At 39.7% G+C, this 18,027-nt stretch overlaps 1 protein-coding gene across 4 annotated transcripts in view; it reads right to left on the bottom strand.

Moving 5' to 3' along the window:
• The window catches only part of LOC109037008 (probable sodium/potassium/calcium exchanger CG1090), a 131,143-nt gene that overhangs the window by 10,210 nt on the left and 102,906 nt on the right, over window positions 1-18,027 (bottom strand). For all 4 annotated transcript variants that reach the window (XM_072304047.1, XM_019051476.2, XM_072304048.1 and 1 more), the window contains 7 exons: window positions 11,883-12,185; window positions 9,654-9,927; window positions 5,974-6,262; window positions 4,036-4,360; window positions 2,675-2,882; window positions 1,657-1,758; window positions 1,101-1,232 (listed from right to left, as the gene is read on the bottom strand). In XM_072304047.1, coding sequence (XP_072160148.1) covers window positions 1,101-1,232; window positions 1,657-1,758; window positions 2,675-2,882; window positions 4,036-4,360; window positions 5,974-6,262; window positions 9,654-9,927; window positions 11,883-12,131 — 1,579 coding nt within the window. In that variant the 5' untranslated portion in view covers window positions 12,132-12,185. The remainder of the gene's footprint in view (window positions 1-1,100; window positions 1,233-1,656; window positions 1,759-2,674; window positions 2,883-4,035; window positions 4,361-5,973; window positions 6,263-9,653; window positions 9,928-11,882; window positions 12,186-18,027) is intronic.

Raw genomic sequence — 18,027 nt, 5'->3', positions numbered from 1 at the left:
GTTTAAAAAGAAGAAGAAACAAAATGAGGAGAACACCAACGTGCTCGAAATAGTATGTTGACAGCGCTTGATCTTGAGTTTCTGAATTTTCATTGCAATATCTCCAACCCTCTCTTCTAAAGAAAATATGCGTACTTACATTTTTCAGCACGCATGTAATGAAAGTTGAAGAGGGAAAAAACTCATTACAACATGCATTCATTTGTTTTATAAATCTTCTATCACAAAAACTGTCATACTAAGGAGAAATGTTGTATAAACTCTCAAACATTGCCAATTCTCCTTAAACAAAACACTAATTTCGTAATAAATTTTCGAATATTTGTAATGCAGTTTTTTAGATAATTTTGTTCACAATTTGATATAAAAGACCTGAAAATTTCAAGGAATAATATGCCAAACTTTCCTTAAAAGTAAGTATTTTATCAAATAGTTTTGGCAACTTCTGAAGGCTCGTAAGTTGTTTTCCTCATCTCAATGGAATAGTTGAGTAATTGAAATTGAACCTCAAACCAAATCTAATTTTAAACCAAAGAATCTTCCGCACATTGCAAGAAATATCATAAACCTATAGCCAAAAAATTGCGTTAAACGCATCTGAATAGTTTGAAATACCTGTTGAATCTGTTAGCTGTAGTAGCACAAGGAAATAAGATTCCTTCTCATAAAAAAACCATAATCTACTTGAGTCAAATCGCACACTAAATGTTATCATAACAGTTTCGACGGTATGATAATACAGCAACCTCAATCTTGTCCCTTAAGCTCAGCTATTGCACATCGTTTACACTTTGAACAACACAGGACAGGGAAGTAACACTGCATGACTAAATAGCCTCTCATAACTGGTGCAGTGCGCGATTTGATTTGCATAGATTCTGGTTTTTCTTGTGAGTGGGAAACTCAAATTTTTCGTAACCAGTTCAAAGAAAAACTTATTATCTTGGTTGGGAGTTCGACTTCGTGATTTTCACTGTGCTCCATGTATTCTACATAAAATTTTGAAAGGAGACATTTATCAGAATGCATAAATTTGCACTTTGTCTATTGGTCCATTCTCATACAACCAGTTCTTGCTGAAATCTTTCTGGTTTGCTTACCTTTACTGTACACCCTGACTCTGCTGCCAGGTTTGAAGACCGCAGTTTGGAGGAACCACGGTAGGCCTAAACAGACCAGGATATCGAAAACATTACTACCAACTGCATTTGAGACAGCCATATCACCGTAACCTGAAAAATATCAAGTAAAAATGAAACGGAATTATGAAAGATTGGAATGAATTGAAACGGTGTTACGTTTAAGACTCAAACTTCTCCACATTAAAATGGGAAATAGATCTTTACACTGAAAAAATTAATTCTATTTCTTGCACTTTACTCTTGAGATCCAAGAGAAAAATTTTCGATTGAAGACGAAAATACCCTAATTACTGATTTTTTTGACTCAGTTCACATTACGATTGAAGAATATGAAAGTTTCCAACGCATATTTTTAGTTATGAGATGAATTTTAGATTTTGTCCATATGGTGATCTCGATTTTACTAAAATTTTATAAAAGAAAAACAGATTTTGTCTGATCTCATGGAGAGAGTGCGAAGCAATTGATTCATTAAAATAAAAGAAACTGTCTTCATAAAAAGTTATCAACTCACCTTCTTTTGCTACAGCCAAACTTGACAAGGCATCAGGTACACTGACTCCTGCGGCCACAAACGTTAGGCCCATCATTGTGTCAGGAATCCCTAAGGTATCGCCTGTGAAAAGAAAGTACATAGGAAGAATTATGACTATGGTTTAAGAATACCTGACTAACATAATTGGACCGTATTTTGCAATTTGGAACTATAAATTCTGGCTCTTCTTGAAAAACACTTAACACTTACGTACATAAGAAACTAATGGCACAAACGTAGTTTTTAAACCCGGCTAGAATTTATAGTTCCAAATTGCAAAATGTAGTCCAATTAAGGATACTAGGGAGCCTCCCTCTCAAGCGGCTCTGTCCACCCTCAGAGGATGTTTTGCGCATTCTACAGCCCCCTTTGCGAGCCGTCATGAGTTAATCTAAATACAGCGACCCTATCTACAGACTATCTCCTATTGATAGCTGCAAAAATTATGATATTCGGCCTGGTAGATCTTTCGAACAAACTGTGACAAAAAATAAAAATTTACACTGTTTATCTGGGAGAATTCACAACTTGATCACATGATAAAAAAACACCTGGGCCAAAATGAAATCTGAATGAAGCGGCTCATCTAGGGACTGTCACCTTTCGATACCAGTAAAATAATGGGAATTGACGCAGTTGTGGCCTACAGCTCTTCTCCATCTGCTCTTCCACTCTCTGAAACTTACACTTGCAAGGCCGAAGATAAGGGAAACTCTTCTCATGTTCTCTCCAGAACTTTCTAGAATTTCCGCTAGATTTTGAAAGATGTAGTAAGGCGACAAATGGTAGTTATTTCCAGAACTTTCTAGAACCCCCCTGAATTTTCCGCGTAACCGAAAGCAGTAAGGCTTTTGAGGCTTGAAAGGCTTGTGATAATGGGATGGTCGTGCACTTCTAGATGCATTTATCCAAAACAGCTATTACAAAACAATATTTTATTCTGTTTTAGTATTTTACATCTTAACTATTGCTGACAAGAAAGTAAAATAGAGTTTACCGATAACTGTGATCATCCAGACCATGATGTAAGAGTAAATCGAGATCCAAATCATAGCGATCGTAAAGGTGAATGGATACCAGCTCTTGTACTCTTCAGTGCGGCAATCTGGCATAGTTGCACGACACATCCAGTGAATTGGATACGTCAGGTACCATTGCGCTAGGACGAGAGGATTAGGGTCTGTTGGTTTTTCCAATGGATTCGTCTGAAACAGAATGTCAAATTTAAAATAAGAACTGGGGGGGAAGATTGACAAGCTCTTAAACCTTGAGATTCATGCCTCAATTTTACAGTCCTTAATTGGTGGTTCACAGAGGCCTGTCGAAAATTTGCCGAGTTTATATTAAAAAATTGAATTATTCATTAGAATTTAGCGCAGGCCTAAGCCAAAAAAATATAATATTGAGATTTTGTAGTGATAAAAGAGTGAAATAGTAAAACAATAAAGAACAAGATAAAAAATGTAAGCTACGAACTAAACCAATAAGATATTAAGTAAGAAAGACTGAGAGATGAAGATTAAATAGACTTAGTTTTGCAATTAGAAACTACAATTTCAAGTTTAAAAACAACGTAACATACCATTAGTTTCCCTCCAGACGCATGTTTTCACCAATGAGCCAGAAATTTTAGCTTCTAATTGCAAAATGCAGTCCAAATGATACGATTTTAACCAATATTATAGGAAAACAAGACATAGACTGCAATTTGCAATTAGAAACTATGAAATTGCAGTCAAAAACTGCAAAATGCAGTCCAAATGATACAATTTTAACCATAGGAAAACAAGACATGGACTGCAATTTGCAATTAGAAACTATAAAATTTGGTTCATACACCGATGTGTATAGAGAAAATAATGGCACTTACGCTGTTTATAGAATGAGCCAGAAAATGGAGTTCCTAATTGCAAAGCAATGAACTTAAAAATTCTCAACTTCCTGTGAATGAAAAGAATATTAGTCGTTGCTGATTAGAAAGGATGTAAAATCTTCCTTCTCCCTTTCCAAACTGACAGCGGTGAAAGTAAAAGCTGGAGAGACGAGAAATACAAGCACTCAGTTTTCGTTGGTGATCACTTTGTAAATAAATTGTCCACGGCTAGAAAAAGTCGGGAACCAATGCTTCAATTTCTTAGGAACAGATCAAGGCTGAAATGAAATAATAGAGGAAGATGCAACACTTCAACTATTATCATGATATCAAAATAAAAGAGAAATATTTACTTCATATTTAAAAAGTCGATTAAGAGTCCAAAAAAAAAAAAAAAAAATCCAAGAAAAAAAAGTCATGTATTTTCAATAAATACATTAAAAACTTTCTGCTTAAAGTCATGTTAAGAAACTGCAAGAACTCACTGCAGGTCCATGATCTTTAGGTACATAATAAGCTGGCTGCTGCTGATACTGAGTTTGAACGCTCGGCTGGGCTGGCGTTGGTTGAGCCACACCATTTTCATCCGTTGCCATTTCATTGGTGTAATATGGTCCAGACTGGGGTGGTTTCGATGGATCTTCCGGTGGTTTCTGGTTGAACAACTGCGATGTTTCGTCCCTGACTGGTTGGGCTTCTCGGCAGATGGCTGTGATGCTCAGTGAATTTGCCCAGGCCTCGATGAGTGTGTTGTGGTAGAGGCAGAAGCAGTAGAACACATACATCAGCAGCATGATTAAACTCTCAAGCCTGTGGTGAAAATCAAAGAGATAAAAGATTTACAGAGCAGCCGAGGGCAATGAGGAAAAACAAACAAACAAACAAAACAGCGGGAAACCAGGCTTACAACATTGAAGAAAATCCCGATACATTTTGGCTAGCTATTATCGCAATAGGTAGAACAAAATAAGGAAACATAAAAAAAATCAAAATTCAATACTGATAAAGATGAAACCAAAAGTGTAGTCTTGGTATTTAATTTTCATTTCTTTCTTTCACCAACTGATCTGAGTGGTGATCTGACTGAGTGGTTGGGTCACCATCTGCAGTGTCTGGATATTTATCGAAAGCGAGACTCTGCAACAGTCCAAAAATACACCTGCGAAAAGGTATGTACGATTTGGCACGATTTCTTCTGTTATATGTGACACCGATGTTTGTCTGTCTGTTCAATTTTGATCTCAACAAGGTCGCGGGTGAGACCCACCGTCACAAGCCTTATTTCCGATTGTTACCCGTGTAACATTTTTCTTCTATACTTTTTTTTTCTTCTACACCGTTTGACCATGTAGCAGATAAAGATGTTCTAAAATGGTTTTACGGTAGAGGCAGAGCAAGTTCTTCTACATTACTTCTGCAATAGATGAAAGGCTACTGGTGAATCTTCTAATGCAGAAGAAAATTAGAGCCGAAATAGAAGATCGCTGTCTCAAGGTCATCCGAGGAATCCGGGGCTTCTCAGCGATATCGTAGAAGATAAAAACGGTGTTGTCAGAAGAAAAGTAGCAGCTAAATCTTCTTCTACAATACATTGGAGTAATGGGCAAAAATAGAAGAAAAAATATCAGATAAACTCGGTCTACACCCGGGTTTTTACTTCTAAATTTCGGTATACAGTGGCAAAAATAGAAGAAAAATGTTACACGGGTTCGTTTGCTTTACCTAAACTTTTAATCAAAACAAATCTGGACAGAAATTAAAAAATTAAGGAGTTGATTGCAATGACGAAGTTTCAGTTTCACATTCTGTGAGGTGAACTTTTTCATTAGGCTCAATATCTAGAAAAGAAAATTTTAATTCGTTTGACAATAAAATCTAAAGCTGAAGCATCAAGTAACTATTTAATAAAATTTTCTTTGATAACTTTATTTATCTTTAATAACTTTTAACTTTAATAATATTAATAAAATTTTCTATTTGTCAAAGGTGAAACTGCAGAAGCGCATAACTCACTCGCAGTGTTCCAAATATTTACCCACATTTAATTCATCCAGGGGAGATGAATTCAAAAGAGAGGTTTTAGAATAATTTGATTGCAGTTCCTATGGCAGCAAAAAAGATTAGATTTGTCCAAACATTAATAATGCAGTATCTATGTCAGCAAGAAAGATTAGATTTGTCCAAATGTTAAATTAAGTAAATGGAAATATTGCCCTTCAAAAAACAGTAGATAAGATCATATTACTCAAATAAACATTGAATATCAAAGGCAAGAAAATGAGTTTTGGTATTTGGTGGGCATTTTAAGAAAGTGTGCCTTGAAGTAAGTTTTTACACAGCATGATTTACGCCTCATCTACTTCCAAAATGTTATTTAATTTCCTTATCTGTGATACCCTTCTATTAAAAAATTAAGGTCTTACCAGGTAACACTCTCATTAGCAACACCAACCAACATGATCAAAATGCTGGCAGCGTAGAAGATCAAATCACGGCAGAGCGGCCACCAGTTTAGATACGATACAGTGCCAGCAAACAAGGCGCACACGCTGATGACAAACATGATATTGAAGATTGCCGAGCCGATGACACCACTGACTCCGATGTCATCTTTTGCAAAGAAAACTCCGATTATAACAGTGGCCAACTCAGGGGCTGAAGAGCCGGCTGCCATGAAAGTTGCTCCTGCGACGTCTGGTTGCAGTTTTAAGGCTGGAAAAAGAGAATTTTCATCAGGGCTCGAAAATTACATTTTCTGTTCCATGAAAAGGAGCGGACATAATCGTAAAGTAATATAATATTCGTTAGTAAAGTACCTCTTCATCAATCAAAACAGAATTACTCATGTAGAATAAAAAGAAACCTGAAACATGTGTACGTATTCGAAACTTAGGAAAAATAATAAAAACAAAAATTCGGAACGATATAATTTTTATGAAAAAAATAATAAATAATCGTACCAACGCCGGCTTTTCCCGCTAGCACCTCTGGTGATATGATAACAATGTAGATAACGATGTCAACAATCAACAAACAATCGTGAAATGCGAGAAAACAATGTGGTAGCTTCTCGGCCGCATAAAACTCCTTCAACTTGGTTGACCCGCAACCCGCGCATCCTCCGAACACGAATAGTTATCTCATGTGCGCCTAGCTTCATGCAGTCGACAAACTTATTTCTGCTGTTTTTAAAACTTATGCCAGTGTGCTCTTTTGATTCTGTATGGATGATTTCACGTTAAAAGGAACAATTGAGATCTTGGAAATAAAATTACGACAGTTTCCCCGGATATCATGATTTTATTGTAAAGGGTTAACTTCCTTTTTCCACCTTTGCCACAAAAAATGTTCATTCAGTAGGTACCCATGTATGATATTTAATAAACAAGACTTTCAATTGGACTACATTTTGCAATGGACCACTAGACAAGGTACGAATTTCAGCATTCTGATACATGTATCTTATACGAAATTTCACTTAAAACACGATACGCACAACAAAAATGACCGAAATCAACTTCTTACAAAGATATTTAATGATTCCTGATGAGTGAATTCAAACCACCCGCTCATGAAAACTCAATGCTCTACGTGATTCACATCGCTCGTAAACGTTATCATGAACGTCTCTGCGACAAAAAAATCTGGCAACCTCAATCTTGACGCTTTGACTCAGTTATAGTAAATTGCTTATAGTTTGAACAACACATGGTGGGAAATGAACGTTGCTCGATTGAGAAGATTGCTGAAACCGTTGTAGTGCGCGATTTGACTCACGTAGAGCTGTGAGTTTCTTGTGAGCGGGCAGTTCAAATTCCTCGTAACCAATGTGAAATAAAAACGTTAATATCTTTGTTAGGGGTTGGTTTCGGTCATTTTCGTTGCGCGAATCGTGTTTTGCGTGAAATTTTGGTTAAGAAACATGTATCAGAATCCTCTAATTCGTACCTTGTCTAGTGGTCCATTTGGAACAATAAATTCTAGCCCGGTTTAGAAACAACGTATGTGCCATTAGTTTCCCTACGCACATAAGTGTTTTTCCAGAAGAGCTAGAATTTATAGTTCCAAATTGCAAAATGCAGTCCAATTAGGTCTCAACTCCTTCTGCAGGTGGTCTCGCCGAAAATGGCAGCAGAAGCAATGCCGAAAAATGTCGGTAACGCGTAACGACAAAGGGTTCAGTTACACGATCAAATTGAGCCATCAAATTGGGCCTCTCATTGGTCGCATCCTCACCTCAGGTGTTTTTCCACCAATCAGAGCTTCAGTTTGATGGCTCAATTTGATCGTGTAACTGAACCTAAAGCGTAACCGCGGGATATCGTGCTTTGCAAAATCTGGTTTATGACGTCATCCACCGCGGCAGTGACACCCTTGGTTTCTTCCATCTTGCTCTCATCCGAGTATCATGTAGAGTAACCAGTGAAAATTGAAAATAATTGTCTCCCTGACAAATGAAGGCAAGGTGGAGGAAACCGAGAGAGTCACTAGCGCGATCGAAGACGTCTTGAACCAATTTTTTCAAAGCGCGATGTCTCGATAAATATTGAACGCAGAGAGTTGCTGTTTGGACAGATCTTATTTTTTATTTACCTAATCCACAAGAATCGCATACCAAAATACGATTCTGTGGCCAGTCAGTTGCGCTAACTGATTCACTGTCTTCTACTCGGGTCACCGTTTTTGACTGTCCCTTCAGTTCTCTGGTCCAAAATATCTACCCGACGGGAAGAAAATTAAAATGTTTAAAAAATCAAGACCTGTAGTGTTTTCTTGAGAAAACGGAATGTATCATACATCGATAGAAACGCCAAATTAATCTTCGAAAAATCAATTGTGAACGTATTTTAAACTGACTGAATGCAAAAAAAAATAAAATAAAATAAAAATAAAAAAAAATAAATAGTTTCGATCTTCCGTGCTATTCTCCATAGGAAATGAAAAAGTGGTCGTCGGGTGCTTGATTGACTGGAAAAAAGCGCGAAAAGATCAGGGGGTCAGACTGTTTCCCTATTCAATCCACCGTGCTTAGGAAGAACGCCGTATGAACATTCGAGAGTTGTCGAATTTCCCCGGATAAATCATGTATTTAACGAACTTTATGTATATTTCTCCTTCAAATTTTCAGATATTTTGGATTGAATTACGAACAAAATAATTTGATAAATTGGAAGAAAAATATTTACAATGGAGATGTTGCATGTGCAAGGAATTTGCAATTTGATTGTTGATTCTTATGTAAAAGTTCGCGAGAAACGCGATGGTCCCACTGGTTTTCTCTGAAATCATCTCCCAAGCTCAAAAAAAGCTCTCAAGTTGAGGCCAAAATGGAAGGGATATCCCACGTTATCCTGAGAGTCCACCTCTACATCAAGACAAACTTCCCATGCCAAGATAGGGATCAAATACATTAATAGGGCTGCCACTTTATTTGGGGACTCCAAAACTGAAAACACGGCATCACTGCTAATGTATTTGCTCCCTATCTTTACGTGGAGAGTTTGTCTTGATGTAGAGGTGGACTCTCAGGATAGCGTGGGATATCCCCTTCATTTTGGCCTCAACTTGAGATCTTTTTTTGAGCCTGGGAGTTGATTTCAGAGAAAACCAGTGACACCATCGTGTTTCTCGCGAACTTTTAGAAATGAAACAGCGGTCAAATCGCAAATTCCTCACACATGCAACATCTCCATTGCCCCAAAAAATTCGTATTTTATCAGAGGAAATTAAACTCTCGAATATTCATACGGCGTTTTTTCTCAGCACGGCAGCGATGCGGACTCGTTTTTTCAGGATGTTCAGTATTTTTTAATTTTGAAAAATCCTGATATTTTATAAAAAATTCTTGAGTTTTTTAGTTTGAAAATTCCTGATTTTTCTCGACTCCTGGCACGGAGGCAAAAGGCATTAAGACTGTATCCGCTGAGGAGATTTGCGTAAGAAAAATTCCTGATAAAACATCCGATTTTTCCGATTTTCCTGGTGTTTTCCTGATTTTTTCCTGATCGGCCAATATTCCTGATATTTTCCGGTTTTTTCTGATACTAGACACCCTGTTTTTGTCTCTTTGGGTTCGCTTGAAAGGGAAATGCGGGGGCCTCACCTTCGCAGATGCAGTCGAGGGCGGTGACGAAGTAGTCGTCGCAGACGATGGCCAGGCCGACGAAGGTGTAGACGCAGATGATGATGTGGAGGATGAGGCCTCCGTGGCGACGGGCGCTCTGGCCCATGAGCGGCCGCGGGAACTGCTCGATAGCCGGCGGCGTGCAGTTCCGCCGCCCGTCCCCGGACCCGGCTTTTCCCGGCGTCGCAGTCGTCATCTCCGGTCGGGCCGTCCGGTTCCCCATCACCGGGAGCCCGGTCGTTGTCGTCGACGTCTGAAACCCGAACGGAATTCGCTAGAGCCACAGACAAAGAGAGACCCTACATTTTTGTATCGGCAGTGCTGCCGTGATAGCGAAGAGAGCCGTAAGTGCAAACATGAAGTTTTGAGAAAATGGGCCAAGAAGCCTGTGAGTGGAACATTTTATTGAAAGAAGCCTCCGTTCTTTGTCAATATATGTCTCGTTTTTATATAGTAAGGACAAATTTTGCTGTTTTAGCGGCATTAGTGCTTTTATCTGAATTAGATCGAATGAATTTTGAACAAAACACGATTTTAAAGATTCAAGGCTTAAAAGTAATGGCTTTAATCATCCGAAAGACTCTCAGGAATCTTTCGGATGTTTAAAAATCCACGAATTTTAATTTCAACTGTGAAAAAAGGGTCTTTTTCATTATCATGTTAGGCTATACTGCTAGTATAGTAAGTGCTATCTTCTGCATGCTTTCGTCGTTTGCGTTTTTGACAAACAACAAAACAATATTCAAGTTAGAAATGGGCAAAAAAGGGCGCCATGTAAAGTACTGCTCTCATTGGCTATCCACTATCTGGAGGAATAATGTTCCTTACGGCTATTTTGTCTGGAACAACGTCAGTTCGTAGTTTCCTTCAAGGAATATCTTATGTATACTTCAATGTTGCCAAATTTCTCCCTGCAAATTGCCATTTTACTAGGAATATCTTAGGAATTTCAAACTAGAAACTAGAACTAGAAGGTTTCCTGATTTCTCTTCTGACCTCATGCAAAAATCATAAAAATGTTGGGGAAAAATTGTACAGGTGCATTCTTGTGAAACATTGAATTATTTGAGTCAATTTTGCAACCTTGGAATGGAGTTACGTTCCTTCGTCCCGGAAAAGACAAGTTGAACACTTCCGGTTTTCAAATGTCTCGTTGTTTTACTAGTAAGTCTAATTGAGGGGCTTGGAGGACAAGGCGCACGAGTGCACTTTTTGAAAAAGTTGAGTTATTAATGATTTCAAGTAAAACCAATATTTATGCATAGGCTGTGAAAAATTCGCTCCCAAATTCCGATTTTTGAGCATCAAAAAGTCGGTTTGAACCCTCTTTTCGCCATAAGTGTCCATGTAATCTCTAAACTACATACACGCATTTCTCGAAATAGCAAAGATTGCAGTGCACTTATGCACCTTGTCCTCCAAGCCACTCAATTGTTGTGCTATTGTAGCAACCAGGGTGTCTACTAAAACAGGCTGGCCAAAAATCAGTACTTTAACGGTACTTTTTCAGTTCATTTCCAAGAAACTCATAGTACCTCCTCAACAGAAAAATTCAGTACTTTTTCAGTACCTCCAATTTACGAAATTTGAAAAATTTAAAAAATTTGAATTTCTCGCTCAGATTGCGACAAAAAATGACAAATGATCAAAAAAAATCCGGATCGATTTGCAGAATTTTTGCACTTTTTCAGTACTTCCGGTCCGCTCTTAAATAATCAGTACTATTTCCGGACTTTAAGACACACTGGAAAAAAAACACATTGGATCTAGAGTCCAGACTCTTAAAAACATCGACAAGAAAAAATACTCTTGATTCAATCTGATTTAAGCTTAAATCAAGAACCAAGCTTCTTAATTTGAGCGGATTTCCTTTTGATTTAAGCTTAAATCTGATTGAATCAAGAGTCCTTTTTCTTGTCAATGTTTTCAAGAGTCTGGACTCTAGATCCAATGTGTTTTTTTTCCAGTGCAACAGAGAAATTCAGTACTTTTTCAGTACCTCCAATTGACGAAATTTGGAAATTTTAAATTTCCCGCTCAGATTGCGATAAAAATGACAAAAAATAAAAAAATTCCGGACCGATTTGCAAAATTTCCGCACTTTTCAGTATTTCCGGATCGCCCTTAAAAAATCATTACTTTTTCCCGACTTTCAGACACACTGAGCAACATTAGTGATTTCACCTGGGTTAGAGTAGAAGAACTCACCGATTTGGAGCGAGGGGCCCGGGTGGGCTTGCCGGCGGGGCCCCTCGAGGTGGGCGCGGCGGTGGGCCTCACGGTGGGGAGGGTGGTCGGGGCGGGGGCGCCCGTGTCCTGGGCCCCCGTCTGGCTCTCGAGGAGGGCGCAGGCCACGGCCACGAGGGCCCACACCCCCAGGGCCGCCCACCGCCGCCTCCCCCGCCTCCCCGCCGACGGGAGGGGCGCCCGCGGGCCGGGGCCGTCGCACGCTCTCATCGCGCCCTGATTTCCAGAGCGGCCGCCCTCCAACGCACTACTCCTTCCGCAGTCCTGCACAACAGAAAAAAAATGGAAAATTAAGTACATTCATTTTAATGAGTACGCACAATTAATGCATCCCGGTAGGACCCTGGGCGAGTTTGGGGGTAAGGGGCACAGGAGGCGCCTTCCCCCCGTTCGCCCGAGAACAGGAGGAACAAAAGGAAAGACAGAAAGCAAGAGAGAAAGAAAGAGAGAAGAAAGGAACGAAGAAACGGAGGAAGGACGCGCGCTCATACACTGGAAAAAAACCACATTGGATCTAGAGTCAAGACTCTTAAAAACATCGACAAGAAAAAATACTCTTGATTCAATCAGATTCAAGCTTAAATCAAGAACCAAGTCTCTTAATTTGAGCGGATTTCCTTTTGATTTAAGCTTAAATCTGATCGAATCAAGAGTCCGTTTTCTTGTCAATGTTTTCAACAGTCTGGACTCTAGATCCAATGTTTTTTTCCCAGTAATTATTTATGACAAAAGTGACTCAAACTGCATGTTAGATGCATTTTTGTGAAAAATTTCTGAGAAAGCCGGTACTCGCCCATCTGATGTAAACAAAGAAGATCGGCATTATAACGTATCCCACACCGCCATTTTGGATCGAACATAACGAAAATTTGACCGAGACTTGGCGCAATATGTACTCGATGAATGTTAACTACGTCCACGCTTAAATGAACAAATTCAATGTTGAGTTAGCATTTTTTAAATGTAAAATCAGCATCTAATACTTGTCGCACATTTTTCCAACGGTATGAACGCTAAATCAACATTCAATTTTTTCCCATGTGCGAGCGTCAGCTCAAATCGGGAAAAGCTACTGAAATTGCGGATGCTTTCCGTCGAGATCGCGGGATTACGGGCTCTAGCGAATGCTCATTACCCGCCGATATGCCGAGGAAGTATAGACCAGGCCACACGCTATTATCACGCTGAATAAAAGAATTCGCCTGAAAGGTATAGCACCAGTTGCAAAACGGCGGATTTTTTCATCGACTTACGGCAACGTCGGTTTCATCCGTCCCTTTCCGATTGACTGACTTCGGAATGGAGCGACCGCCATGATTAGCAGCGAAGCGTGAATCGTCGGCTATCGATAATTTCCAATTTGAAGCAATGGACCACTAGACAAGGTACGAATTTCAGCATTCTGATACATGTTTCTTAACTAAAATTTCACATAGGACACGATGCGCACAACGAAAATTACCGAAATTAACTCCTTACGAAGATATTTAATGATTCTCGATGCGTGAATTCAAGCCACCCGCTCATGAAAACTCAATGCTCTACGTGATTCACATCGCGCGCTAAACGTTATCATGACAGTCTCTGCGATGTAAAAATCTGGCAACCTCAATCTTGACGCTTTGGCTCAGCTGTAGCAAGTAGCTTATGGTTTGAACAACACATGGTGGAAAATGAACATTGCTCGATTGAGAGGCTTGCTGAAACCGTTGTAGTGCGCGATTTGACTCGCGTAGAGCTCCGAGTTTCTTGTGAGCGGGCAGTTCAAATTCCTTGTAGCCAATGTGAAATAAAAACGTTGATATCTTTGTTAGGAGTTGGTTTCCGTAATTTTCGTTGTGTGAATCGTTTTCTACGTGAAATTCTGGTTAGGAAACATGTATCAGATCGCTTAAATTCGTACCTTGTCTAGTGGTCCATTTGCAGGTGTCTGAAATTTGATGAATTTCGTGTTTAAGTGGAAAATACTGAGTGAACTGAACACGAGGATACCCTTCACTGGAAAATAATCTAGAGTCCAGACTGTGAAAAACATCGACAAGAAAAGATACTCTTGATTCAATCAGATTAAATCAAGAACCAAGCCTCTTAATTTGAGCGGATTTCCTTTTGATTTAAGCTTAAATCTGATTGAATCAAGAGTATCTTTTCTTGTCGATGTTTTCAAGAGTCTGGACTCTAGATCCAATGTGTTTTTAATCCAGTGTTGGTTCATGAATTGAATGATTGTTGGAGATGATATGACAAAATGATCTAATTTGCTAAAATGCATGTATTTAAATGGGAAGTGCCGCCAGATGACGTCATAAGGCGGCACATTTTCTCACTATTAAATCTATTTTTATACTATTTCCCACATTAGAAAAAAATTATAAAACATACTGTGAAATCAGCTCTTTAAGCACTTTCAGATGAAGCAATAAAAAAGTTGCATGAAATCTCCATTTGGCAACACTTTTGATATTCTATTTGAATCCATTGAATATATCGATTCTAGCAGAAACAGGCTGTCTCGCCCAGAATCGATTGTTTAACATACATTTAAATGGAGAAAAAACAATATTGCCGACTTGGAAGAATCGTCGCTGACATGACGGTTCCAAAGCCCCTTGCGGCCTCGCCATAAACCCAGCATATATATTTAATATATTTGAGGGCTGTTTTGTATATACAGCACTTAAATACCCCTAGTTGGGAATAGTTTTTAGACAAAATGTGTTATTCGAAACGTCAAACCCATTCATGACAGCAACAGGGCTGCAGAATATTCACGATCCTGCGAAAAAAATATCGCGGGTGAACGGTGTACACCGCAAAACACGGTGTATACTCCGACAGGCGCAGCGTAGGCAATTTGCACATCACCTCATCAGTGTAGCGTTTGAAGCATATCTACGCCGTTGAAGGCGCTCCAAGCAGTGCGCGCCCGCGATGATTCGAATTCGCGGCATTAGCTTTTTTTCAGATCGCGTCGACGTTCGGTGTGGTGCTTTATCTTAAAAATAAGTTCAAAATAATTATAATGAATGAAAGTCATGAGAAGAGCACACTTTCCGCTGAAAACTATCCGAATGCTTTGATTTTGAAGAAAAATTAAAAAATACTTCGAGCAGACTAATTTTGTGTAAACATGAATAAGAACACACTGATTTATTGTATATTGACGGTGAAAGTCGGCAATCACATAACTCGTTGGCAGTGTCTGAAAATCTCCGCCTCTACGTCCTTTTTTTAAAGGAGAGCAAATTGACATTATTTCTTGAAGTTTTTGCAGAATTTTCTTCGCATTGAGAAGAAAAATCATGACAGTTTTAAAGAATTGCCGTTGAGTAGTTTTCCATTTAAAAAATAAAGTATGACAGGAAGTCTGCGACGTCGCAAACCGAGTTATGTGATTGCCGACTTGCACCGTCGATATATTACTGTAGCCGTACTGACATTTTTGTTAAAATTACTTCAACAGGGTTGATTTTTTGTCAGATTTACTTCAATCGCCATCCCGCATAACTTTTGTCAGATTTACTTCGACCGAGCTGATTTTTTGGTCAAAATTACTTCGACCGCGCTATGTGTAAGTGCGTAGGGAAAATTTGTGTCTTGCTGGTAAACGCGTACACTGCAGAACTTTTCGCACCCCTGGACAGCAAATAAAGGTAACCCAACAATTTTCCCTGACATTTCCGTCATTTTACCCGGCATCCGCCCTGACTTTAAAATTCCCTGTCATTTCCCGGTTTTCCCGGCATTCCCTGACTATGGCAACCCTTTTCATAGCTTCCCTCGAAAATTAGTATTTTCTGAGAGTGAATTTGAAATGAGTGGTCCATTTCCGGTATCTGGGGATTAGATGGACCTGAAGATACCCTGAACTGTTCAAGGAACCTAACCGAAGCCCATGATGAGGACGGAATCTTCCCCTCTTCCGGGAGTTACTTGGCAACCCTTTGCGGATTCGGAGAGGAAACCCTAGGGCGCGCGAGGTGATAGTGGCGCAGCCCTTGAAGCGGTTCCTGCGTCGCGCATTCAATACCATTAATCGAACCTCGATAAGACGACCCACGACCATTGACCGCGGCAACCACCACGCAAAAAACGGCCCCACGGCGGTTTGGACTAATCGCGCCGACCCACCAAGGTTGCCACATTTTCCAATCAATCCTGGCTATTTTACGTGGGTCCATCCTGCCGTGATAGCGAAGAGAGCAGTAAGTGTCAAATTTTCTAAATCGAGTTTCCTTCAAATTTCGTTTAAACTCTTTTAGATGAAAGCACGGAAATAGTTAAAACTGCCAAATTTGTCTTAATTGTATCAGGACGAGACTTATGAGAAAGCCGTAAGTGCGCAAAAAATGACGTAGTTTCAGACAAGACAGCAGTACCTAAGTGACACTATTCCTCTACAGAGTAAATGAAAAAAGTGCTTTCAAGTAAAAGGCCGCCCTCTCCTGCCAATTTCTAACCTTAAAATATGTTTTTTGCGGGTCCAAAACGCAACCACGAGACCATGCAGCCGATAGTACTTACGGCTGACTTGCCTTAAACTAGCCTAACATGAAAATGAAAAATACCCTTCTTAGGTAAATGAAATAATATCAGACGATTTTTAATCATCCAAACGATTTCTAGGAGTCTTTCGGACGATTAGTAGCGATTTGACAAAGAACGGAGGCTTCGTTCAATGAAGTTTTCCGGTCAGAAGCTTCTGAGCCCGTTTCTTCAAAACTTCATTCTTGCACTTACTGCTCTCTTCGCTATCACGGCAGCGTTGCACGTTGTTTACATTTTAAACGAAATAGGACGGGAAACGGGGAAACGCGCACCGTGGCGTGCGCGCAATGCGTGAAGTATCCTCGCGGTCTTGCAGGCACTAACAGCACGCGCCGCGCTGCCGTGGAGAACGCACAATGCGTGAAGTAGTCATGCAGTCTTGCAGGCGCTAACATGCCTTCCGCATCGACCGCACCGCGCACCGTTTACCATGATCATTCGACCTGGTGCAGCATTTTTCAACGTGGGATTTTCAGGTTTTTGCATAGGTACACTCTGTCAGGACTATTTTTCATTTACTCTGATAAAAAGTAAAAAAAACTATCCAAAATCAAACGAATTTTCTTCACTTTATTTGCATATGGTTTGCGCAAGTACGAATCCACGAATCTCCCTGTGCGACACTGGACTGCAGAGTTCCTATCGAACTTTTTCATTTCATTTTACAGGGAGAGTACGGACAGGGCGGTAATTTTGAGGTTAGGTCATGGGGCCTTCAGGGCAGAGACAAGAGACCCTCCACTGGTATTGGGAGTTTCGTTTTACAAACAAGCGAACTTTGGGAAACTTGTCTGGCTCATGACGTCACCCGAACCGCATCATCCACCTAGTAGGTGAGATGACTGAAGCTCCTTTGGAATTGTCCATTAGGAGGTGTTGAATCCCCAGATATAAAAGCTTCCAACTGTCGGCCCACTGTCACCAAGAGGCCAGTCGAGGGTGATAGTATCTGCTTTAGGGTCGAATAGGGCAGCCAGCCTAGATGCATTCAATTAATTGAGAGTGATTTATTATTACAAGTGTCACCACCCGTCGCGTCGTTAGTAAAGCACTTGTTCGACTTAGTTTTTGCATAAATTCACCCATTCATGCGGAAGGACGCTCATTTGTGAACATTTTTGGCCATCTTGGTCGGTGGCGTAGCGTGCTTTGCGATGTATCGATCCATCTGCCACTTAAACCTATGGAAAAGGATCGATAAACAGGGTGTTCGCAACGAACACCTTTATAATCGATTCTTAACCACAGCTTCAAATAGGGAAATATCGATAATCGACCATTCACGCCTCGCCACTGATCTTGGTTTGATATTGGAAGCTCAAGATTGGCAGTGACATTTTTTGTGCTAAAAGGTTGGCTGTCTTTTTGAGCCTTAAGAGCTCCATATTTCGACAAGTCCGTACTCTTCCTGTGAAGGTATTCTAGTCTTTATGAGGGAACAGTGCTGGTTTTTCAGAACTATGCTACTTTTTTTTTTTTTTTTTTTTTTTTTTGCGGCCATTACATTTTGACACTTCAAAGTTTCATGAAGGGTTAAATATTTGGAAAGAAAAATTTT

Source organism: Bemisia tabaci, chromosome 9 (genome assembly GCF_918797505.1).
Source record: "Bemisia tabaci chromosome 9, PGI_BMITA_v3".
Taxonomy (NCBI): Eukaryota; Metazoa; Arthropoda; class Insecta; order Hemiptera; family Aleyrodidae; genus Bemisia; species Bemisia tabaci.
The sequence above is the reverse complement of the archived record's forward strand: the minus strand, read 5'-3'. Positions and strand labels throughout refer to the sequence as shown.